A 15,757-nucleotide genomic window follows, 5' to 3' on the forward strand; every position below is an offset into this window, starting at 1 on the left:
AGAACTATTCGAAGCTACCTCGACTAGTGACAGTGCCAAGCCGCGAGAGAAGGGAATAGTTTCTGACCAATGTTACCGTATGGGCCGGGCCGTCGCGTTACGCTGCCTACCTACAGTCTCTTGGCAAGTCATAATCGTATTGGAATGAGAGAGCATAAGAATGTCACGATGTCAAGGCCGCGATTAGTATTAGCTAACGTGTACTATTTTTGTGACTCTTTAGTCAACTACCTCGTCGTGGTAGCTATTGTTTTATGTACTCTTCTTAGTCTTTGACTTGTAATGTACAACATCTCCTTTTGTCCTGAGCACTCCCCTCTGAACACAATCTACTGCAACGACTAGGTTCTAGTAGTTCCCATAGGTAAGGACCCGGTTCTACCATCGTTTCTACTACTATACACGCCGCATAGTTTTGTAGACACTGCATTGCCCACCTAATCCCTCTTCTTTCCGATCCTGGGTAAGCAGAGCCACAAAGCTAGGAGCGTTGCCAACAGCGCAAGAATGATTGGCTGAAGAACCTGGACACCCTTTGCCTGAGCAATGGCACCGACCGCAAACGGCAGCACAGCCGCTCCGCTACCACCAAAAGCTGCGGCGAACCCGATGGTGCTGACATGCAGATGCTTGGGCAACATCTTGGTGGTGGCGATGACGACGGCAGGGAATAGAGGTCCAATAAAGAATCCCTGGAAGGCAACAGCAACGGCAGAGACATAAAACTGCGGTACCAGCCAGAAGACGAGCTCCAGGGCCATAGTGGCTGGTAGGTAAAGGGCAACGGCAATCTTGACGCCGAGCAATGGGGTCACGAAGCCCAAAATGGCACGGCCAAGAGTGAGTCCCAGCCAAAAGCCGACAGATGTCATTCCGGCTGGGAACGCCTCAGCGTTACGGACGCGGATCATGAACTGGACAACCCAGCCACCAAGAGACACCTCAACTCCAACATAGGCAAGCAGAAAGGCGGCGCAGAGCCAGGTGACGCGAGCGTAGGGCATCTGGAATAGTGCCTGCTTCATGCCTTCGTGGTTTTCGTTGCTTGCCTCCATGGTCCTGCGGTAGACTTCACCGCCGTTGGGCCAGAAAGCCCATGTGCAGGTAGTGAGTTCAACGACGGCGAGACCGATCTACAGGAGTATTTAACAATCAGCTTCATGAGTTCAGATCATGACAGAAAGAGCTTACCATGACATAGTAAAAGTTGTACCACGGCAGATTGGCCTTGGTAATCAAGCTGGTAGCAATGAGAGGGCTAATGGTGCCACCAATACCATAGAACGCGTGGAGAAAACCCAAGGTCTCGTTTGCCCTATCCAAGTTGCCAACCCAAGCATTCCAGGCAGCATCACTGATACCATTGCCAAAGCCAGCGACGGCGTAGGCCAAGACCAGCACTGGGTAAGGGGGGTGGAGGCAAATGATGATGTAGGCAATGATGTGGCATATTCCACAAGTAACACCTATACCCCGCTGGCCAATCTTTCTATGCAGCATGTTGTTTATGGCGGCTGCAAGGATATACCCGACAAACGGGGACAGGAAAATGAGGGAGACGACAATGTAGCTGAGATCATAGTATTTTTCCAACTGCAACGATTAGTCAGAGTCAAAAGATAGGAAAGGGTGCCATACGTATGGAATAAGAGCCTATGAAATGTGTTAGTGGGTGGATACTGAATGAAGGTTACCGCGTCTTACACCATAGGCAGCATCATTGGCACCAGAAGTCAGCATGCTCCAGAATGTGGCACCCGTCTTGAACACATTTGAGCGCGGATACCTCCAGCTCTCCACCGCCTCGACAGGAGCCGTATGAGCAGCGATACTCTCAAGTCCATTGTCGTCAGAACCAGTATTGGCGCCGTCATGCTGATTAGATCCAAGACGTCGTGGTTGTGTATCGAAGAAGCCACTGGACGACGACTTAGCCACCGTCGCAGGGAATGGGCTGACAGAGGTCAGCTCAACAGAGCCAATCACGGCAGTGGAAGCGCTGGCAGTCGTCATTGTGGAGCTGAAGCGGCTGAAAAGAAGATGGGTCTGACAGAAGACAAGGGATCCGTCGATCTAGGACGGCAGATGACAGAGAAGCATTGTCAGTCTCTCGAGAAGAGAGACGAACTCTCCTTTTGAAGCTCTACACGAGGACAATCATGTGGATACTCGTTCCTCGTTCTGTCACTTCTCGGAACGAGTTCCCCGCGCCAAGCGAGAAGTTTAGCCGAAACTTCAGATAGCCGTCCAGGAGTAGGAACCAGGGCATTCCGTGATGAATAACCATTTGGGGAAGTATGCGGCTAAGTCTCGGGTAGCAATTATGGTCCCGTGACGTCACGCTTTCGTTCGTCTAGCACTGTGCCTCTAGTGGATGCCTTGTGGTCTCATTCTTGGGTCACTTTCTTCGGCGAGGCAGCTGTAGGTAAGCGGGATTGTAGGGATCGCCAGGTCCGTTGCCCACTCTCCAGCATCGGGCATAGCTGCTGTAGGATTAGGACACGCGTAGGGCCTGGGCGGAGCAGCCCTATTAAGCATATTTTCCAAAGAGTCTTGGCTCCAGAGTCCAATTGCCGCTCTGCCGGTGTCGCCCAGGACACAGCTCTCGGTGGCTGGGGCCTCTGACCCCCTTGTTGAGGTTTGTCCTCCACCATGCACCACTCTCATCTGCCCCCCCTTGACAGTCCAGACCGCGCTGGCGTCGGGCCATTGGGTCGTGGCTTTTGCATATCGCTCAGCTCCCTGGGTCAGAACCGTACCCCGAGGCCAATCAGTCACGGGCTACGCCCAGCCCTACAGCGTCAAATGCAACCCGACACCCTCTGTCGCCGCCGGTGCAGGGTGGCTTCTCGGGGGTCATATGTGCAAACGGCATAGTGCAAAGACGCGAATTCAACAAGGCTGAGATTGGCCATGGACCTTTAAACCCAAGCAATTCTTCTCTCCCACGTTCCATCCCTTCCGTTCGGTCTTCACTCCACACACATCAGTTCCAGTCTGTCGCTTCCTGCTTCTTGCCGCCGCTGGCTGCCGTCCATCCGCTGCGGGGACCCAATCGGCTGCCCGGGCCTTCATCCCGTTCCGTCTCGTCTCGTCTTCGTTTCGTCATGGAATTGAGGGAATACGATGGCCGCCGTTACGAGCACAGCGCGGCGCAATCTCCACCCACAGACTGGCAGCCCAGCAGTCCCTCCATCGCCAGGAAACCGGTAGGCGCAACGAGGGAGACGCCGCCTTTAGGATCTCCAGATTATGCCTCTCAATCCTTTTCGAACCGCGTCGCCCAGGGCCCTTATTTTCCTCGTCAGATTGACCCGAATGTCGATACAGCTTACTATGGCTCGCCCACGCCGTTGGGCATCTGGGAGCCCACCCGGCCAACGCCCCAAGTTGGACCTGGCCAACAGCCACAGCAACAGCAACAACAACCACAGATGAGGCCACAGAATTACCGATACGACAGCGAAGCATCTCTTCTTAGCCCTTACCATTTTGAGGGTGTCCCAAGGCAAAGCCCGCCCGATCCTCCAGGTCCCCCGCGCCAGTCGCGTGGGAGGAGGTGCTTCAATTGGTGGTTGACGGAATGGAAGCCATCATGGAGCATGTATTTTCTCGTCTTCTCTGGCATCGCCTTTGCCATGGGACACCACTTTTTCTACAAGGGCCTCCACGGAAAAGTCGCAAAAGACCAGCAAGGAATGTTTCGTTATGGAGCCGCTCTCGCCTTTCTCTCCAAGGCGTGCTTTCTGAATGCCGTGGTGCTTGCATTTCGACAGCGCGTCCTGATGATGATTCGTCGCAAAATGCTTTCCCTTGCGACACTCGACTCACTTTTTGCGGCTTCCGAGGATCTGACGGCCTTGCTCAACTGGGAGGCTTGGGTGAATGCCAAGTTTGCCATGGGGTTGACAATCTTCATCTGGATGTCGCCACTCATCGTCATCCTGGCGTCGTACACGCTGACGGTTATGCCCCAGAGGGTGCAGGAGGCAACGAAGTGCCCCGAGATCCGGACACTCAACTTTTCGCACGAGCAGGTCCCCAACTGGTGGAGCCCGATCCGAGAAAAAGGGCTGATCGAGTTGTCTGTTTCTTTGTGGAACACGACCACTCCAGGACCAAACGTCGAGTTGGACCCTAACGGGTATGACTATTGGACAAAGGCCAGCCAGCAGTTCAGGTCAGTCGCTCTCAAGACTGCATATACCCAGCAAGCAGTCATGCGGAAGGATGCGCCTATACAGATTTGCGGTCGAGGGTGGAATTGCAGCTATGTCATCGAGTTTGAGGCCCCTGGATACAGATGCCAGTCGTTAGCCTCCGGGGTGGGCGACACGGTCAAGAAGTTGGGGGATGCGGAATGCCCTTTTGACACGGATGATCTTTTACCACGAGGAAACTTTTCTTACATTGCCAACACCTACGAGGGGGACTACGGGAACCCACAAATCGACGGAGGGCCTGGGGGAAGACCCAAAGCGAGCATGAAGCGTCCATACCCCAAGAACCTGGGTGCTCTCCGGACGGAACCCATCCTGTGGTTTGGCTTCGCCGATGTCCAAGATAGATCCAAGGTGCAGCCCGCGAACAGGACCGTCAAAGGTTGGAATTCTGCATACACACCCACCATTTTCGGATGCGAGCACTACGAGACCAAGTACACGGTACAGGTCAACCATACCGGCGGCACCCAAACGCACAAGGTCAAGAAGCGCGAGTTTCTCCGAAAGGTGGTCGATACAACTTACGTGCCCGACAAGAAGGACCCGGACAGGAGGCTGAAGGATCGGATTGTGGCTGTTCCCGAGGAAAACTACATCATGCCGCAAAACGTCAGCATATATCGACAAAAGATGGCATACCACGCAGTAGGTAGCCTGTTGCGCGAGCTCGTCAACGGGACCATCACGATGCCGTTCTACATCGTAGAGACCATGGCGATCGAGACGCGGCTGATCGACAGACTCAATTATCTACCCATCGCGAACTTCCAAGACGAGCTGCAGGACTTTTACGAGGAGATTCTCATGTCCTTCTTTTCGGATCCGCAGTTTATCGTCGTGTCGTGGGCAAGCGATCCTTCGAGATGGTCAGGATCGGCCGAGGGCGGTAACAAAACCGACTATGACTGCATGCGATTCCAGCTCAGAAACTGCTATTTCTACAATTATGCACAGCTCTGGGCCGTTTACGCTATATCCATGGGCATCACTGTCGTGGCCGTTGCGTCGGGCGTGGCGGCGATGGAGGAGGACTCGTTAATGCGCAGTCTAAGCTTTTCGGCCATTCTCGCTGCGACCAGAGGAAGCAGTCTCGACAAGTTGCGATGGGAAAAGGGAGCAGAGATTAAGAACAGCAAGATTGGGTTTGGCCTTGTATCGGGTCAAACAGGAGAGAGGGCGTATTCCTTTGGAGTGGAAGGAGATGTGAGCCAGGAGAAGACGGCGAGGTCAACATCGCGGTCGCCGGCAATATCGGTCATGGACTGGGGAGATAGGGCAGCTCGGAGGATGAGCTATGCCATGTTGAATAGGAGGGATCGAGAAGGATCTTGAGATGCATTAGCCTCCGTTTGATGGATGGCGCCTCGCTGTAAATGATGGTAGAGATGAGGAGATTTATTCGGCCGCATAGCGTGCGTGCATTATCTAATTTAATCAATGAAGACACGATTGCATACTTGACATTTCATTAATCATCAGTCTTGTTCCTGTTGAGGCGAAACCGTTTACCATCAAGGTTTGTTGGAGACATCCATTGCCTGCAAGCAAGCAAGATAGCGGGTTATCGCCAAGCTGCCAGGTGGAGCTACAGGCCTTGAGTTGACTAAGGTTCCTCGAGAGCTGCCTGCCTGCTTCCAATGCTTGCGTGGCTTCAATTGTCACCGCCGAAGCGACCTCGAGCAAACCGCGACTGCTTCGCAAACTTGTATCACCTGAAAAACAAGAAAAGGCGACAATGGTCGAGCTACACGCAGCGGCCGACCTCTCGGAGGCTGCGTTGGGCGGCCCAATTCGCATCGAGGGCTCCCACTTTGTCGACGCCCACGGTCGCATCCTCTCGCTGCGCGGCCTCAACGTGTCTGGAGCCAGCAAGTTGCCCACCGAGCCCAATGGCCTGTCTCACCTTACCGAGCGCTTCTACGAGCATCGCACCGTCACCTTTGTCGGCAGGCCGTTTCCCCTGGAGGAGGCCCCGCTGCACTTTCGCCGCCTGCGCGAATGGGGGTGTCCGCTTGTGCGACTGCTCGTCACCTGGGAGTCGCTCGGACACGCCGGACCAGATCCAGAGATTGACCTTGACCTCGAGTACATTGGTTATTTGCGACAGCTTATCAAGTTGATGCCCCAGTATGGCATCAAGTGTTTCGTTTGCGCCCATCAGGATGTTTGGAGCCGATTCAGCGGAGGCAGCGGTGCTCCAGGCTGGACCTTTGAGACTGTCGGCCTCGACATTGAAGCTTTCACCGACACAGGCATTGCCTACGTTCACGGCCAGGACGAAAAGAAGAGGGCCAGTGAACCCCCCAACCCCAAAGAGCCAGGCGGTCCTTTCTTATGGCCTTCGGGTTACCAGAAGCTCGCTGCCTCCACCATGGCCACCCTCTTCTGGGCGGGTGACGCTCTGGCCCCGAACCTCAAGTGCCGACGCACCGTCGCTGGAGGAGACGACCCAAGCAACCAGGTCCCGGTCCAGACCTTCCTGCAGGATGCATTCATCGAGGCCTTTGGACGACTCGCAGACGAGGTGGGCGACTTGGAGGCTTGCATTGGCTTTGAGCCTATGAACGAGCCTCACCGCGGCCTCATTAACCTGCACCACTTTCACTTCTGGAACTACGACACCGACCTGCACATTGGACACTGCCCGTCGCTTGCCCAATCGCTCGCTCTCGGAAGCGGGTATGCCCAAAAGGTCGATTACTACGTCAAATCCTGGCCTTGGCCGACCCGTGTCTCCCACAAATCTCTCGTCGATCCCAAGGGTCGCTCAGCGTGGCTCACTCTCCACAATGGAGAGCCTATCGGTCACGGACGTGGATTGGGACAGTGTGTATGGCGCGCACATGGCGTATGGGAATGGGATGAGAAAAGGAAGACGGCCAAGGTGCTCGACGATGATTACTTTGAAGTCGATCATCGTCCTGGTCGCGAGGGCACCCCGATTGAGTGGTATCGCGATTGCTACGCGCCCTTCCTCGAGAAGTTCTCCAAGCGAATGTCGCGCAAGAATCTCGGACAGTTCAGCTTCGTTGAGCCAATCCCCAACGAGTTTATGCCTCCGTGGCCTACGCAAGAGATCGCGCCCAACTGGCGCAAGCAAAAGTACGCCGAGGACACTGTCCTAACGACACCGCGCCCGACCAACTTCGTATATGCACCTCACTTTTACGATCTCAACGTCCTGTTCAACAAGTACCACGCGTGGATGAGCGTCAACGTCCAGGGCCTCTCGAGGGGCATGTTTGTCCTCAAGGCCATGTACTTTGGCCCTAAGGGCCTGCGCAAGAACTACAGGAAGCAGATTGGCAACGTCATCAAGTACGGCCTGGACTCGCTTGGCAAGGTGCCAATGCTGATCGGTGAGATTGGTATTTCCTATGACATCAATGGGGGAGAGGCATTCCGAACTGGGTGCTACGATAAGCAGCGAGACCTAATGAACGGTCTCATTTCTGCCATGGAGGATAATGGCATTGGATACACACTATGGAACTACAACCCGCACAACCGGGTCGAGTACGGTGATGGATGGAACAAGGAGGATTTCTCTGTTATGAACAGCGATGACATTGTCGAGGGAGGTCCTATCCGTTCCGACTACCGCAACTATCTCCACGAGGACGACGAGCTCTTTGCCGGAGGTCGAGTCCTCGATGTCATTATCCGACCTTATGCAGTAAAGACTGCAGGAACCCCAATGTCTTCCGATTGGGATCACCACTCCCTTCGGTTCGAATACAAATGGACAAGCAAAGGCAACGAGAAGCAGTCTCTGGGCGAAAAGTCTCGTCTCACGGAAATCTTCATCCCGAGGTACCACTACGCCACACACGAGCTGCGCATCCACGCCACCAACGCTGAATGGACACTGGACCGTGAGCGCCAGACTCTCTATGTGCGTCACCCGTCGCACAGCGGCGAGGACCAGCACCACGCGGTCGTTGTGGAAATTGAGAACCCGCTCAAGCATAGACTGGCGAGGATCCAGAGACGACGGGAGGTGTTCCCTCCTTCGTTCCCTCTCAACTTGGTTCCTCCTACCGCCGAGACTTGGTTTGAGGACTTTGACTGGAGTCGGTTCATGATATTCGTCCTGGCTATTTTTGGACTGGTTTCTGCTTACGTGGCCATGATTGTTCAAGGAGAAAAGAAGTGACGAGGTTAGTTGCGGGAGATTTGTATGTGAGCTGTGCTTGGAGGAATCGTGCCCAGTTGTTGCAATTTTGCGTACTAGAAGTTTTTCTCCAGAGGTAGGTATGCTTGGTCTTTTGAGCTACTAGATCTAGACACGTCAATAGATGATTAGAATCAACACGGGGGAGGCTGCAGTTCACTGTTGGCCAAAAGGTGTACCCCTAGACGGTTTGATGGGTAGTCAGTGAGCGAAATTGAAGTATTGAAGCAATAGAGGTGTTGCTCGACATCCTGCTTGCTCGAAACCACTTGACCTGACTAGACCTTGGAATGAACGTAGATATTGTTTCAAAACCCAAAATGACGAGGCTCGTCAGCCTTGACACTTCCAGCCCCCATATGCATCCAACTAGGCTAGGCCAACCAACTGCAAGGAAAGATCCCATAGCTTCTTTTCATTTTCCTCATCGAAAGCCCATGGAGCATAGCCTGGTTCCTCTGTGACAGGACCAGGCTTGGCAGGCTCAGAGGGGGCTAGATTTTCCAGATACAAGCCGCCTCTACCCTCAAGTTCTTTCACGGTAGCTGCATACACAGACACGGCGGCTCCTTGGGGAATGTTTCTCTCCTCCCTGAGTGTAGCCTGGTTTTCAAACGCAGCCTTGACTGCCTCGCTGGGCATGAAGCGGCCGAGAGACGTGCGCACAACGCTAGGGTTGAGGCTGTAGGCGTGGACGCCCTTGGACCCGTAGAGGCGGTCAAAGTGATTGGCTGTCCACAGGTTGGCTGTCTTGCTCTGGCTATATGCGAGCTAGGGGTCGTATTCCCTATCGAAGTTGTAATTGTCGAACCGGACAGATGACGTGTGGTGCGCGCTAGATGAGAGGATGACGACACGCGAGTTGAACTCGGGGGTTGATCCCGCTATGAGAGCGTCCTTTAAGAGGTTGAGAAGGAAGAAGTGAGATAGATGGTTGACTCCAAACTGGGTCTCGAAGCCGTCCTTGGTACGGCCCTCTGGCGGCGCCATGATGCCGGCGTTTTCGATGAGGACATGAAGAACCTTTTCCTTGCTCAAGAAGGCGGCGGCAGCCTTGCGTACGCTATCAAAGGAGCCGAGGTTCACTTCAAGTAGCTTGACTTGATCGGTTTCGATGAGATCACGCAGGGCTTCTTGAGCCTTGCCAGGGCTGCGGACGGGAAGATATATCCTAGCTCCGGTAGTGGCCATGGCACGAGCAGTCTCGACTCCAATGCCCGCCGAAGCCCCTGTGATCATGACGACCTTATCTGTCCATTTGCCTCGCAGGTCCTCCTGATCGATGATGTCCTGGGCAGTTGGCCTTGCATCTCCAGCACCTTTAGGGTTGGCATAGGCGTCCCTGTACTTGGCGTAATTTGACATGTTGATTTAGAACGAGAGGGTATGGTAGTGGTGCCGGGCTTAATGCTAGTGAAGGACTTACAGCAGATTATGTATGAATCCTGACAGCATAGGGTCGTTGATTCAAGACCCATTTCTATGTTGAAGGCTATGTAACTTGCTTAGACCGCCCCTCTATCACCGGTCTTAAGTCCGTCTGTGGTTATCACGCTCCCCATAGTCTGCCCAGTATCCAGGCGACGGGTCCCGAAGACTCCGTGTCCGCGACTACGCACAGATTGCGCCCCATGAAAGTCGAATTATACAAGAATTTGTTCCAAATAGAGTGCTGAGAGAATGCTAAAGCCAGAGCTAAGCATCCCAAAAGGTATCACGTTGTAAACGGTCAAACTTGCCAGCCAACGGTGGGTGAAATCTTGATAGGAGGTCCTCAACATGAGAATCTATTTGCGACTTGGTGAGCTTACTGGTATACAGAAACGACCTTTCCTAGGCTGTAGTCTATGGCATAGCTAAGTGAGTACCTACGGCAAGACTCTGAGTTATAGGCAAATCATGAGAGTGAACCTGAAGAAACTCAATATTAGGAATGCAGAATTGGCCACAATAACCAACCCCAGTGCCATGGACTCGGACCCCGGGTTCCGCGGGGCGCGCTGGACCCAGCCGTGGACATTTTCTGTGCAAGCCTCGTATAGTACGGCGAAAAACTTCCTGAGTCGTGCCATGTCGCCGAAAGTTTACTACATCTGACGATCCGTCCAAATCAATAACACTGAACGGGAATGTTTTGTGCTATGGATGCTGCCGCGTGGAAGGCCTTCATTGAGCATTCACCAGGTGTGGACCGGCCATTTAGTGGGATCATACTTATGCTAGATGACCCCAGAGCCCGCACGCCTCAAGTCAACTTATAGGATGTGTAGGGCCGCAATGGTGCCGAGACTCGACTCTCTTTGACTCGGCGCTCTATGGCCAGCATTATAAGAGCCTGTTTCCTACGCCTTGTTAACACTTTTGCTACCCGTAGTCATCCCGTTTCACCATCATCTTTTGTCCAAGAACGCGTTCGTCATGGTTGTTGTTGCCGTTGCCGGAGGCAGTGGTGGCGTTAGCAAGACAATTGTCAACCAGCTCGAGCTCAGCAAGGGCCACACCATCTTCGTCTTAAGCCGAACAGTACGCAAGTGTCCACCTGCCGATGTGCACATGACTCTTACCCTCTCCTAGGCTCTTGAGAACCAAACTCCCAGTACTGCTCGGTTTATCAAGGTAGACTACAATGACACTGCGTTACTGAGTCGGTGTCTCGGGGAGAACGAGGTCGAAGCTGTAATCTCCACCATCAACCTGCAAGACGAAGCTGCGAGCAACGCACAGCTGAGCCTCATTGAGGCCGCTGGCGCGTCCAAGACAACAAAGCGGTTCATCCCGAGCGAGTTTGCCTTTGTCAACTCTCCAGAGTATGCACCATGCCTCTTTGCTCAAACAATCACTTATATGAATGGATAGCGGTGCCGAGGATGAGCCCAGCGTGAGATTTGCTATCAAGAGTGTTGATGCGCTTCGAAGCTCGAGCCTCGAGTTTACGCGCTTTGCGAATGGGTTCTTCATGGATTACTGGGGTCTACCCCATATTTCGAGTAACCTATGGGCTTATACTTGGGCCATAGATATTGCCAACAAACGAGCTGCCATTCCCGGAACAGGAGACGATGTGCTGAGTTTGACCTACTCTGTGGACGTTGCTAAATTTGTCGTTCGGACGCTAGAGTCATCAGACAAATGGCCTGAGACCAGCATCCTCTCCGGGACAGACATCACTTTCAACCAACTTCTGGCTATTGCCGAGAGGATCCGAGGTACTGCATCGTCTAACCCAAGACTTTATATACTAACCAAGGAAATGCGTCAGGTTGTAAATTCGATACCACATACGATAGTCTAGAGGCTCTTGAGAGGAATGAAGCGACCCTTCTGCAGGTTGGGTATGGAGGTGGGGGTGGCGCCTCCGAAGACGAGGCGAAACAGATGGTATCTTTGTTCGGTAGGATGACAATTTCAGGGAGTTTCCGCCTGCCGGACGAGAACCGCATTAATGACAAGTTCCCTGGGTTACGCCCGATGACGGCTGAGGAAATCTTGACTATGGCTTGGGCTGAGAAGTAGGGGCTCTATGGGACGGCAGTTCAGACCAAAGCAAAGAGAGCTCAGCTCCAGAGACAGAAATAGGTCTTGGTACGCTCGGGTTTCGTCCCCGAGTTCAATGGTATTCTTTTATTCTACCTCGGTAGTTCATTATATCAAGTCATAACCGCTAAAAATAGACAAATGTTTTTACTCAGCATCCAGGGGGCACCTGGGGGCGTTGTTGTTCACCTGGATGCCTCCTCGCTTCTTCTCCTTGCTGTCGTGGAACGGCAGAGCCCAACCACCCTCAGTCTCAGGCGTCGATAGCCAGAGACGGAGAAGGTGTCTTCGGGGAGCAGGAGGAGCAAAGTCTAGAGCATGTTAGAATCTGACCATGAAAACTTAGGAGTGGTTGTCTTACCCCTGTATGCGGTTCTGGCGTGAAGCAGGTGAGTGTTGCTCACAAACTGAATGTCGCCGACCTCGAGGACCATGTGAAGAGCGAGCTTCTGGCAAGTCTCTTCTAGGATTGTAATGGCACGCTTCTGCTCCTCACTCAGAGCAGGGATAAGACCCTTGTCGGAGAAGCGTGAGAGAGATCGCACAAAGTAAGGATCCCACTTGCAGTACACACGGCCCTTTCCACCATTCTCAATGTAGAAGATGGGCTGACGCAGCCACTCCTCCTGACCCTCAGAAGTCTCACCCTTGCGGTCAAAGTACCACACAGGCTTAGTGAGAAGCTCAGCTACGTCGGGGTGCTCCCGCTGAAGAGTGTTCCACACGTTGTGGATGCTGACAATGTCGCTCTCGCCGCCCTCCTGGGCACGGTGCACGCATAGAAGACCGACAATATCAGAGTCGTCTGCGTGGAAGAACTGACGAGCCGCAGTGCGGTAGATGCGCACCTTGTCGATCTGGGTAGCATCATCGCCTACGTCCTTGACGTGGCCGAGCACATGGCCCAAACCGTTCTGGGAGACAAAGTAGCCGATGTAGGTTCCAAGACCCATGTAGGCGACGGCGTTCTTGTGAGGTCCCCATACAGCAGCGGGGAAACGCTTGAAGAGAATGAAACCCTTTCCGTCGAGGAGGTCTTCCCGCAGGGTCTCAAGAACCTTGCCGAGCTTGGGGAGGGGAAAGTTGGACTGATGATGTTAGTGGCTTTCGAAGAGAACACAACAGCAGAGTTGTCATACCTTGGAGATACCGGTGAGGGGAGTGCCGCTGGCGATAAACCTATCGGCAGTGTCGCTGAGCTCCTGGATCTCCTCGTCGGTGAAGGGGTGCGTCCACCGCTCGGGATGGTTCTCATAGTCCTCCTTCTTCCAGAGTGTGGGACCAGAGACCTCCTTGGGAAACTCTGAGTAGGGCTTCAGGATATCGTAAAGAGGAGGATGCTGGCCCGAAGTCCGGATGCCGTCGGGAAAGATTGACCGCGGAGCATCGGCATTCTTGACCTGGGGAAGGGGAGCCTGAGAGGCGTCGTCGATAAGAGCACCGGGAGCCATTGCAACTGAGACAAGATGATGTGGATGAAGAGTACAAGAGTATCTGCAGTCAATTGAGTTTCCGGCAGTTGCACCTGCAAGATCCCTTTATACCTCCAGGTCGGCATCCGTTGTCGGCCCCGCACCCCAAGTATTACGCCTTCGCCGGGGTGAGAGGTTGGTCGATCTACGGATTGCGTGCTCGGCGGTCGATATCACGGAGTGGCACTCAACCACCACCACTCACAACCCCCGCAACCAATGAAACAGGCCAATTCGCCATGACGTTATCCGCGACAAGCACACTAGGCAATCTGACAACCGGAACATAACGGCGCCAATTGCGCGTTCCTGGTGCCCTCGTGCGCCGCAGTCGACTCTTGCAGCCGATTGATAAGCTCTGGGTGGCTTGCTCCGTGTAGAATCTGCTCATCATGGCGTCATTTGCATACTGGAGACTGCCGAGAAGTGTTTCGAGACCGCCGGGCCGTGAGTCTTGGATGAGGTTTGCGACCTCGGCTACGGCCATGTTACCCTGTAATTTGGGCCAAGATCGCCTCTGGGCACTTGACAAGAGTCTTGGTAGTGTCAATTGACTTTATACAAGTCCACTATAGCCAATTTAGCCTATGATAGTCGGTGCCGCACTCTTGGGACCGAATCTCGGGGATTTTATGTAAAACCCCCGCTCCTCGATAACGACTCCAAATACGACTACAGAACCGTCCCTGGCCCAGGCCAGTAGATGGGCCAATGAGGTAGAACAATCTATCCCTAATTAATTTGTTACTTTTATAATACATGGGACATATTGTCGTCAACTGGCGAGACGGACTAAGCTAATTGTTGCTTAAACCGTAGTCGTGCACACTCGCCGCGATGCGTGTCAGAATATCCTGAGTCAGGAGAAGCACTTGACCATCTGGAACCACTGGTTGAAGAAAACTTAATGGGCCATGTTTAGTTGATCCCGAAGCTCCCGGGGTATTTTGAAGAGTATAAATAATTCACGACAATGTTGCTGCGTTTAGCTTTCTAGCAGCTTGGTGTTCTCGGGCGACAACAGTGTTCTTGCAGCAGCCGGTGAGAGGAATGTTGAAGTGTGGACTACGGCAGGCAATGAACTATGTAGTTTCGCATCAAATTCTATATGGTCCAGATCTGTGGCCATCTCACCTACCGGCGACCTCATGGTGATGCAATCATGGGACCTGGATACCCGTATTTTCAAGGTTTCGGGGATATTGCAGGGAGCGCCAGTGCAAACGCGCCTAGAGACCGGGCTGAGCGTTGAAACCATTTCATTCTCTCCAGATGGACGATTGTTTGCAGCCTACGGAAGAGAGAGCCTTCATCTCTGGGACGTCACTGGAACGCTGCTCTCCCCCCGCAAAATGTTTTCCGATTTGATACAGGAAGATGACGCCTACAGACTTTATCTATGCCGCTCAATTGCCTTCTCTCCCGACGGCAAAAGTTTGGCCGCGTTATTTATCGATACCGACGATGAACCGGAAAAGAAAGGGGCGGTCCGCCTGTGGGATGTGGTTACCGGAGACCTACTGAATTCCTATGAAGTTCAGGGAACTTGTCCTCCGAGCCACTTGTCCTTTTCCCCTTGCGGAAATCTTCTGGTTACCAGAGACGGAGCCAAGAGACTCCCTGGGGCCTCCTCACAGTCTTCCCCGGCAATCTTCATCAAAGACTCTTGGATCCAGAACGACGACGAGAACTTGGTCATTCTTCCTGCAGACTATCGGCGGTCTATTTTTTTTTTTTTTTTTTTTTTTTTTTTGTAGTTGGACGGAACATGGTATTTATGGACCGGTTTCACGATAACGTACATAATAAGCGAGTGGATCAAACAAGCGAGTGGATCAGAAATCCTCACCCTCTCAATTGAAATTTTTATAAAAGCACAAAAGATCATCTCATCAACTCAAATCAATCGGTGCATTCTTCTTCAGATATTGCTACAACTATCTGACATGTTCTTGCATTATGTCCTGTCTTTCCGCATCCTCCACAGCGCCTTTCCCTCCGTCGCGCTGACCCTCCTTGACCACCACTTCTCGACGATTCGCCCTCTACCTGCCCATCTACACTCATCTAATCAATTGCTTCCCTTGCTTCCCCTATTATCATCACTCCTCCTTTCTGCAATCTAGTCCTTTTTGCCCTCCGGCGTCGGCTTAGTAGGTCATTTGCTTATCGAAGGTCATGGTTCTCTGCCTTCAATAAGGCATTCTCATGCATTATTGCCTTTATTCCCTTAGAAAGACACTTTAATGCTTCTAGAATTGACTCTGGAGAGCTACTTTGATGCCTTTTGATTTATCTATCGAGGTATTCAGACTGAGATTCGGCCTCAAGGACGGTCTTTGGCGTCTTTAAAA

General features: G+C 53.0%; 6 protein-coding genes across 6 annotated transcripts; 3 read left to right on the plus strand and 3 right to left on the minus strand.

The window, feature by feature from the left end:
• Positions 1-437: 437 nt before the first annotated feature.
• NCS57_00862600 (MFS domain-containing protein) lies at positions 438-2,013 on the minus strand (the record flags this gene model as incomplete). Its single annotated transcript, XM_053058437.1, has 4 exons — positions 438-1,133; positions 1,192-1,593; positions 1,639-1,653; positions 1,705-2,013. The coding sequence occupies 4 exons, from the start codon at positions 2,011-2,013 to the stop codon at positions 438-440; spliced, it is 1,422 nt and encodes a 473-aa protein (XP_052912268.1).
• A 671-nt stretch (positions 2,014-2,684) lies between these two features.
• NCS57_00862700 (uncharacterized protein) lies at positions 2,685-5,555 on the plus strand (the record flags this gene model as incomplete). The annotated part of the gene is made up of 1 exon (XM_053058438.1): positions 2,685-5,555. The coding sequence occupies exon 1, from the start codon at positions 3,108-3,110 to the stop codon at positions 5,553-5,555; it is 2,448 nt and encodes an 815-aa protein (XP_052912269.1). The 5' UTR covers positions 2,685-3,107.
• A 337-nt stretch (positions 5,556-5,892) lies between these two features.
• NCS57_00862800 (uncharacterized protein) lies at positions 5,893-8,379 on the plus strand (the record flags this gene model as incomplete). The annotated part of the gene is made up of 1 exon (XM_053058439.1): positions 5,893-8,379. The coding sequence occupies exon 1, from the start codon at positions 5,959-5,961 to the stop codon at positions 8,377-8,379; it is 2,421 nt and encodes an 806-aa protein (XP_052912270.1). The 5' UTR covers positions 5,893-5,958.
• A 387-nt stretch (positions 8,380-8,766) lies between these two features.
• On the minus strand, positions 8,767-9,762 carry NCS57_00862900 (uncharacterized protein; the record flags this gene model as incomplete). Its single annotated transcript, XM_053058440.1, has 2 exons — positions 8,767-9,157; positions 9,209-9,762. 2 exons carry the CDS (start codon positions 9,760-9,762, stop codon positions 8,767-8,769), a joined length of 945 nt encoding a protein of 314 aa, XP_052912271.1.
• A 1,053-nt stretch (positions 9,763-10,815) lies between these two features.
• On the plus strand, positions 10,816-11,910 carry NCS57_00863000 (NmrA domain-containing protein; the record flags this gene model as incomplete). The annotated part of the gene is made up of 4 exons (XM_053058441.1): positions 10,816-10,920; positions 10,972-11,204; positions 11,254-11,603; positions 11,657-11,910. The coding sequence occupies 4 exons, from the start codon at positions 10,816-10,818 to the stop codon at positions 11,908-11,910; spliced, it is 942 nt and encodes a 313-aa protein (XP_052912272.1).
• A 168-nt stretch (positions 11,911-12,078) lies between these two features.
• On the minus strand, positions 12,079-13,382 carry NCS57_00863100 (uncharacterized protein; the record flags this gene model as incomplete). Its single annotated transcript, XM_053058442.1, has 3 exons — positions 12,079-12,242; positions 12,293-13,019; positions 13,071-13,382. 3 exons carry the CDS (start codon positions 13,380-13,382, stop codon positions 12,079-12,081), a joined length of 1,203 nt encoding a protein of 400 aa, XP_052912273.1.
• Positions 13,383-15,757: the final 2,375 nt, after the last annotated feature.

The sequence above is a fragment of the Fusarium keratoplasticum genome, chromosome 6 (assembly GCF_025433545.1).
Source record: "Fusarium keratoplasticum isolate Fu6.1 chromosome 6, whole genome shotgun sequence".
NCBI classification, from domain to species: Eukaryota; Fungi; Ascomycota; class Sordariomycetes; order Hypocreales; family Nectriaceae; genus Fusarium; species Fusarium keratoplasticum.